This window comes from Strongylocentrotus purpuratus, unplaced genomic scaffold, assembly GCF_000002235.5.
Source record: "Strongylocentrotus purpuratus isolate Spur 01 unplaced genomic scaffold, Spur_5.0 spur5_scaffold_1, whole genome shotgun sequence".
Taxonomy (NCBI): Eukaryota; Metazoa; Echinodermata; class Echinoidea; order Camarodonta; family Strongylocentrotidae; genus Strongylocentrotus; species Strongylocentrotus purpuratus.
Genome location: NW_022145594.1, coordinates 33,375,357 through 33,384,589, shown reverse-complemented (window position 1 = coordinate 33,384,589; position 9,233 = coordinate 33,375,357). Strand labels below are relative to the sequence as shown.

General features: G+C 41.0%; 1 protein-coding gene across 1 annotated transcript; it reads right to left on the bottom strand.

Annotated features, from left to right (window-relative positions):
- Nucleotides 1-818: 818 nt before the first annotated feature.
- LOC105445314 lies at nucleotides 819-3,777 on the bottom strand. The gene is made up of 2 exons (XM_011680707.2): nucleotides 3,366-3,777; nucleotides 819-1,423 (listed from the first exon to the last, which is right to left on the bottom strand). The coding sequence occupies exon 2, from the start codon at nucleotides 1,417-1,419 to the stop codon at nucleotides 907-909; it is 513 nt and encodes a 170-aa protein (XP_011679009.2). The 5' UTR covers nucleotides 1,420-1,423; nucleotides 3,366-3,777; the 3' UTR covers nucleotides 819-906.
- Nucleotides 3,778-9,233: the final 5,456 nt, after the last annotated feature.

Below are 9,233 nucleotides of genomic sequence, written 5' to 3'. Positions count from 1 at the left end.
CTCCAGGATGGGCAGTTTTCACATGTTGGTTAAGGTTACTGACAGTAGTGAACCCTTTGTTGATACAAAGAGCACATTGGAAGGGTTTGTCTTGTTGATGGGTTATCATGTGCTTTATAAGGACGTCTTCATGAGAAAACATTTGGTTACAAGCGGGGCACTGAAAGTGCTTCAATTTCAAATGCTTGTTTAGGTTTCCTCTGCTGGAGAATTCTTTGTCACAAGCACTACACAGAAAGACCTTTTCTGCAGCAAGGTTTCCTTGAGGTTTACATTGAGTGTTCTGTGTTGTAGCATGATGGGAAGGCTGGCCATTATCTTGAATAGGTGCATTTTCTCGTTTCTCATCACATTTCTTTTCGATGTCTGCATTAATTTCTCCATGATTTTGATGAGAACTTGCAGACTCCCCTATATCCCTCTCATTACTACATTGTTCTTGAACAGAACTTACATGATTTGCTAAGTGACCGGAGCCATTCTCACTTATAAATCTCTCATTCACAGATATATCCGGCTGGCTTCGCAACTCAGCTTGTGAAGGGGGACTGTCACCATAGGCTTTTCGTCTACGGTGCGTTTTCAAATGTCTCGCAATAAGATCTTCAGAGGAAAATACTTTTTTACAAATATAACACTGAAAATGTATGACTCTCAAATGCTTTTGACGATTAGCTCTACAGGTAAATAGTTTCGAACAAAGAGGGCACTTATCTGATTTTGGTTTACGGTGCGTTTGTATATGTTTTGCAAGAATATCTTCGGAGGAAAACACTTTGCTACAATCAGAACACTGACAATGTATGATTCTCAAATGCTTATTAAGATTACCTCTACAGGTAAATTTACTCTTACAATGAGTACACTCATATGGTTTGGGTTTACCGTGGGTAATTTGTACATGTCTTAACAGAGTCTCGTCATTGGAAATGTTTGGTTACAGAGAGAACACTGACAATGCATCTTTCTCAGATGCTTGCTATGGTTGCCTTTGGATGAAAATCTCTTGTCACAATGTGAACAGTGAAAAGGCTGGACTCCAGAGGTTCTGATACCCTTTCTGATACCCATGGATTTGTTTTGGGTCTCGGGTCTAGTTTCCTCATCTTCTATGAACTGTATGTCGTCAATATCCAAGGGTTCTTCTTTTATGGATGTGATAGTTTTCCCATCTGCTTCTTCTGTTGGTTGTGCCTTCTGTGTCTCTATGGCATCCGCAACTCCTGTCCAACCATTTTTTGAACATTTTTCTCTGTGTATTTCTTCTCTCTTGTTGATCTTGTCACATACCTGTCCACTGTCCACTCTGCAGCCATGTTCCAAGCTCTCTCCAGGCTGGAATCCTAGTTCCTCTGATGAGGGCGGTAACGCTATGATCTCTATCTTAATCACTCTCAAGTTGGTCTTCTCAATTTCCATGATTCTGTAGAAGAGATTGCAAACATACAACAAATCTATTGAGATATCAAAATTAGAATTAATCTGTTCTAGGGGGGGGGGGGCACTTTTTCAAGAACCCTAAAAGTGCCCATTTAACATAGGAAAAGTGCCCCCTTAGCTTTGTAAGAAGTGCCCCTTCCCCTTTCCACCACTGATATAAAGTGCCCTTTTTTTTTTTTACACATACCCCTTTTCCTTCGACAAGTTCCCATTTTCCTTTGCAATAAGTGTCCATTTTCCATTCTCATAAGTGGCCTTTTTAATCTTTAGTAAGTGCCCCCTTTTCACTTTTGATAAGAGCCTCCTTCACCTCTGATAATTGCCCTTTTAAAATCTGAAATGTGCCCCTTTTACTTTGACAAGTGCCCCTTCCCCCTTTTTAACTTGGATAAGCGCACCTTATATTTTCACATGTGCCCCCTTTCCTTTCTAGTAAGTGCCCCTTTTCCTTATGATAAGTGCCCCCCTTTAAAAGGAGCCCCTTCCCCTTCTCATTAATGCCCCTTTTCACCTTTGCAAATAGTCCCTTTTCATTCTCATAAGTGCCCCTTTTCTTCTCTGGTAAATGCCCCTATCAAAATCAGTGCCCTTTTTCTTTCAACAAATGCACATTTTTCTTTTATTTATAGTGCCCCTTTTGCATTCTCATAAGTGTCTTTTCATCCTTGGTGAGTGCCCCTTTTTAAGGTGTAAGAAGTGCCCCATTTTCACCTCTGATAATTACCTGTTGTACTTTGACACGTGCATATGCGCATGCTCCTTTTTTTTTCTCCAATAAGTGTCCCTACCTATTCCTCTACTCATTAAACGTGCCCCTAATTTCAAGCGACTTAAAGCAATATCTCTCAAAGATTGCTCACTACGCTCGCTCGCATTTATAGATGTCTTAATTATGTTACTTATCAAAGGTCTTTTCAGTCTTCTGTTATGAGAATGTGCTTTGTAACCCCATCAGGATTGGGTTTTTCCTCTTTATAAAATGTTATTTTTCGCTCTGCGACCTCACAAATCTGATTTTTTTTTTCCTCGCTCGCGCTCGCTTTGCTCCCTCGCGAATGAATTTTCAGACCATCACACCCAACTGCAAGGTGTGATGCTTAAGCAATATCTTATAGGATGTAAGAAGAAAAACAAATATTGAAATCATCCCTGATAATATGTTATCAAAATGGAACAACTTTAGAATACGTACCCACCACTAAAATTGACCAAACGCTTGTAGGGTACCAATGTCGAATATACCAATGTCTAAAAAATTGTATATTTTCGCTTTCAGATTTCCATTTGGAGGTGCCCCCTTTTTTTGTTGGTCCCCCCCCCCCCCCCCCCCCCACTTTGGAAGTCGCTCCGCTGCCTCTGTCCAAAGAAACCTTGAGTTTCATCAATTTTATACATTCCTACATATTGATTTGTGCTATACCAATAACTTAGATTTTTGCTTTTTAACCAGTTGAGTGAAATTAAGCCTATTATTCATTCTCTAATTTGGTAATTCAGGATAAAATCTGACCGATTGTGGCAAAGACTGGTAGTAAATTATTAGGCTGCAGGCTGTAGACCTAGACTAGAGGCTAGATTCTTAATATTTTTAGCTGATAGAATCAAATTATTTAATTTGTTGTTGATTATGATCAGGTTTTGTAAAACGGTTTATCCACGTCCTGACATCTCTGTAGGTCACCGACGAAGAATACGACCGTCAACTCATGGAGTTGGTTACAGATTCCTGATTAAACGACCCCCAGGCCCCGCCCTGTTCAATTTTTTTTGTGGGATATTCTATTTCTAATTTAGATTTAGTCAAGACGTTGCTCCAAAAGTAGGCCTACAAATACATTTTTATTCCAATTTTGGCTTAATCATAGTAATTTTTAGATTTAGAATAACAAAGACGAAATTAGATAAACATAAGAAAAGAAATTTACCTAATCCTGATATTTCAGCCCATGAATCAAAATTGCGTAGCACGTAATGCGTAGCTTTAGCTTTACTAGTTTTGTATCATCAGATCATCATCATGCACATGCATCAGTCACAGACAGTTCAGTGGCAGATGCAGAGACAAGTGACAGCTAGCAGCTCCTCGCTGAGATCCGGCCGGAGTACTAGCGGTCTAACTTTAGCTCCATCGTCGACGGAATGACGCATGAATATGATCATGACGGGCTAGTTTTATAAGGAAATCCGCGGCTGAGTTTCCTGTAAAGATGAACCAAATTAAGACTCCTTCCTTCAGTGAGCTAATGACACGCGAACGTATGAAGTACGGGAGTTGTTTCTATGAACAATTTCTACGACTTCCTGGTCATGAGAACTATTGTACTGTTCAGTAAATTTGGGTTTACGACGTAAACAAAGGCAGTCACATGATCAAGCGGCTTTTGTTATTCAGATCAGATAGCGCGCGCGCTGCCGATGAGCAAGCTAGCCGGATCGGGGGGGGGGGGGGGGGGGGGGGGGGGGGGGGGGGGGGGGGGGGGGAAACAATTAGTCGGTGCCACCGACTAATATCATGTAAATTTAGTTGGCGCTGACTAAATTTGACCAATCACAGGCCTGGCAAATAGTCGGTGACAAAAGAATTGTCGGTGAACATGATATTTAGTCGCGGTGAACCACCGACTAATTGTTTCATGAAACGCCCCCAGTTATCTAGCTAGAGAATCCAATATGTCAGTTTATGAAAATCTAAATGGTCCGCAAAATGAGAGATTGGGTGAAAATAACATCCTATTCCCCCCCCCCCCCCAAACCTGTCAGCTAGGACCCGTTTTACATTAAGCCTGTTTTCAATGACAAGAATCAGTAACAAATCTGCTGTTAAGCAATCAGAAACAAGGATTTCAGTAATTATAACAAAAAACTGTCATTAATTGTCACCGATGACAAGTTTTGTAATATCTCGAGGCTCTGGCTCCTAACCATTATAGGAGCAAGCTAGCATAGAACACTGAGTTCCTATATGAAATATATTCATTCAGATGGTCATATCTTAGCCAATACTTAACATATTCAATTGGTTTTTCGACATTTGGACATTATTTTTGATGCTATTTCGGAAAATGACGAAAAAGTTGAGAAATTCTAAAAATAGATTTTTATGACGTCACAGCTTCGGAAGGCCTACTCTAAATGATCTCGATCACTTCACCCCCATTCTCGACTATATAGCTACTTCATACCCCTCTTGATACTCTTCTCCCTCTCTCACTTCCCAATTTTATACCCCCTTCTCATCTCGATCAACTCCTTGCACCGGCATCTCCCGTGCCAATTCTCTGTTTCACTTTCATCCCTGTTCATCTCATCTCCACTTGATCCAATCTCGATCCTAACCTGTTAATAGTTTCTATCACTCATCCCCCCTTCTCGCATTTCTCTATTTCAAGTCTCATATAAATATTACTCAATTATAATCTCCTTATATCACCGTGTTGTCTTCTTTTCATCTCACTTTATGCCGTATATCACCGTGGTGTCTTCTTTTCATCTAATTTCCGTCTTTGCCTTCCCACCATTTTCTCTATCTCACCTTCCCTCCCTTGTACCGGCCACCAAACTCTTCCTTACCTCGCCTCCATTCCCCTTCACGTTCCCTTTCTTTGTATCACATCGATTTTCTATGGCGTCATGATTGTCTCCTTTTTATCTCAACATGCATGCCTTCGCGCGGTCTCTGCATTGATGATGATAGTGGTGGTGATGATGGTGATGATGATGATGATGGTGATGATGAGGATGATAATGATGATGACGCATGGTGATGATGATGAGGATGATAATGATGATGATGATACTGATGGCGATGGTGATGATGAGGATGATAATGATGATGATGATACTGATGGTGATGGTGATGATGAGGATGATAATGATGATGACGCATGGTGATGATGATGAGGATGATAATGATGATGACGCATGGTGATGATGATGAGGATGATAATGATGATGATGATACTGATGGCGATGATGATGACGCATGGTGATGATGATGGTGATGATGGTGGTGATGATCAGGGGCAAAATGAGGTAAATTAAGATCAAAGGACACAGAGAGAGAGAGACAGAGAGACAGAGATGAAGAGAGAGAGAGAGAGAGGGGGGGGGGGGGGAGATACTAACTGAGACGGACAGATAGATAGAGAGAGACAGATCAAGATGAAGAGCGAGAGAGAGAGAAACTGTGACAGGCAGAGAGACAAAAAAAAGGGATAGAGACATAGAGAGGGAGAGAGAGAGAGAGAGATAGAGAGACAGACAGATAGAGGGAGAAAGAGAGAGAGAGAGAGAGAGAGACAGACATATAGGGAAAGAGATAGAGAGAGAAAGACACAAAGTAAGAGTGATAGTAAGAGAAGAGAGAAAGACGGGTGTAGACGTGTTTTCACCCAAGACTAGATCAAAGTGAAATATCGAGATATGTAGGGTAAAAAACAACAAATAAGAGAGAGGTACTTTTAAAAACAAAGATAAGAAGAAAGAGGCTCCTCAAAGAAGAGGAGATAAATGGAATAAATAGATGTACATAAAAGACAGAAAGGGACGCAGATGTGAACGTACATTGTTTCATGTTGAGAGAGATTAAGAAGGGAGAGAGAGAGGGGGGGGGGGGCAACTTTTCTAGAATTTTGAAACTTGTGTCTTCTTTTAGACCGTTCTGTAGTTTTCTGCATATTCCCTTTCCCCTTTATCTCCAATCCCTTTCTTTCTATCCCTCACTCTCTCTTTACACACACTCCTACCCCTTCTTTCTCTCTGCCACATGTTCCCTCTCCTACACATCAGTCCCCTCTCTGTCTCATCTCACACCATCACCCCCCCCCCCCTCTTTCTCCCCTTCTCACTTCTAAATTCCCTCTCCCTGCTCTCTTTTTTTTGTCTCTCTCTCTCTCTCTTTCTCTCTAACACACTCACACACATCCAAATGGAATATTGTTCTTTTAAATTGCCCATTACAAAACGGACATTGACAAATTAATTTTCACAGAATATGTATCATACAAAATATATTCTAGTTGAAATCCAACTCACTTTATCAAATTTCTAAGCACTATCTGAGAACGGTGTATATAAGAAACATAAAATACACACAAATGCATCCATTACTAGGACGTTAATGTCCCATAGGAAAGAAATGAGCCTGCCGCATACTCCTGCGGCAGACTTGCCGCAGATCTGCAGCAGACCTGCCGCAGACAGTCATCTTTTTCACATGCAAATTAGCTTTGCCGCAGACTTGCTGCAGACTTGCCGCATACTCTTTCAGTATGATGAAGAGTCTGCGGCAGGCCTGCCGCAGACTTGCTGCAGACCTGCCGCATACTCTTTCAGTATGATAAAGAGTCTGCGGCAGGTCTGCCGCAGACTTGCCGCATACTCTTTCAGTATGATGAAGAGTCTGCGGCAGGTCTGCCGCAGACTTGCTGCAGACTTGCCACATACTCTTTCAGTATGATGAAGAGTCTGCGGCAGGTCTGCCGCAGACTTGCTGCAGACTTGCCACATACTCTTTCAGTATGATGAAGAGTCTGCGGCAGGTCTGCCGCAGACTTGCTGCAGACTTGCCGCATACTCTTTCAGTATGATGAAGAGTCTGCGGCAGGTCTGCAGCAAGTCTGCGGCAGACCTGCCGCAGACTCTTCGTCATGAATATTCATATCTCATATAGACCTGCTGCAGACCTGCCGCATACTCTTTCATATCCAGTACGTGGCAATAAAGTATGCATGTAGAAGAACCAGTGATAAACTAATTGATACTTCATAATCGATATTGGCAATATCGATATTACCAATTAGGTAATACCAATATATATCGATATTACCAATTAGGTGTTCTATTCTCAATTGTATTAACTTCATCACATTGATCATTTGAAGTGTATTCAAAAGTAACATTTAAAGAGACACAGGCTCGTACACATATATATACTAAATATGTATATTGTTTCTTGGTTAGTAATCATAGTTTCTTGGTTAGTAATCAATATATCTATTGCTTAAACCTGAATGTAATTGTAACATGATCAGACAAAATAATCTATTGGTTAATAATGGCAAAAGGAAAATAGAAATCACAAAAATGATGTGCATTGTCTTAATTTGCTTAACAAATCATGATAAATGTATTTTTCTGTCACACGTGTAAAGTAATAATGAATATGCATGAGATGATTGGTTTCAATTGGCCCTATTAGACTTTAATGGGATTTCCTGTGGCAGACCTGCCGCAGACTGTTCTTGTGGCGTACTGGTATGCGGCAAGTCTGGAGCAAAGTTTCGCCCTGCTGCAGATCTGCCGCAGACTGTTCCTGTGGCATATACTAGTATGCGGCAAGTCTGCAGCAAAGTTTCATCCTGCCGCAGATCTGCCGCAGACTGTTCCTGTGGCATACTAGTATGCGGCAAGTCTGCAGCAAAATTTCATCCTGCCGCAGATCTGCCGCAGACTGTTCCTGTGGCATACTAGTATGCGGCAAGTCTGGAGCAAAGTTTCATCCTGCCGCAGATCTGCCGCAGACTGTTCCTGTGGCATACTAGTATGCGGCAAGTCTGCAGCAAAATTTCATCCTGCCGCAGATCTGCCGCAGACTGTTCCTGTGGCATACTAGTATGCGGCAAGTCTGGAGCAAAGTTTCATCCTGCCGCAGATCTGCCGCAGACTGTTCCTGTGGCATACTAGTATGCGGCAAGTCTGCAGCAAAATTTCATCCTGCCGCAGATCTGCCGCAGACTGTTCCTGTGGCATACTGGTATGCGGCAAGTCTGCAGCAAAATTTCTTTCTGCCGCATACCTCGGCATACTCTTTGCCGCAGACTAAAAGTCTGCGGCAGGTCTGCGGCAGATCTGCGGCAGGTCTGCGGCAGGTCTGCGGCATACTTTTCACTTTCCTATGGGGTATAACATATTTGATAGAACTCGTGAGGCTAGGCAGAAATATTGATACCTGTATTGTACATGAAGTGTCAAAATTCTAGACTTTCAAATATATATGATTGGGTATAAATTTGTTAGCAATAATGCCATTAGTTGAAAAAGGTTTTATGCGGCACTCAATAGTTTGCTATATTTTTGGCATGGTACAGAGCATAAAAAAGATGTAACCATCAGTCTTGCTTGCCCACTAGCACCCATTGTCTTAAATGAGCACATTGACGCAAAGGCAACATAAATGTTATGGAAGGGGCCCCCGACTCCAAAATAATAAGCAAGGCATGAGATCATGAACAGTCAAACACCATCAGTCTCTTATTTAAACATATTTGTGGCTTACACCCAGTAAATAAGATCGATTGATCTTATTAAATAGTAAATAAGATTGATTAAGCCACAAATATGTTAAAATAATTGAAATTTCTCCCAGGAAGCATTACATTTATAAAAAATAAAAAAAACATCAGTCTCATACATTGTATGTCACAAAAATTTCATGCATATCGTTGTTCCATTCACGTCCAAATCTAGGATCTCTCGTGCCATTATTTCAACTAAGGTCTTGGGCCTCAGTCAAATATACTTGACCACGGGATTCTGATTGTTTTTGTTCTTATATTTTTTTGTTATATAAGTTTTGATTTGCATACATGTACATACATGTTCTATGGACGAATGTATGTTCGAAATCAATTTTGAATATTATTAGAAAGAAAGAAATCCAGATATTTCAAGCTGTAATCTAATAGTTTAAAAGCAAAATGAGAAAATTACCTAATTCATGTACATGTAAAGTTCTCTATCTATTGTAAAATCCCCACATCAGAAGCACCACTTAATTGTTACATGGTACATGG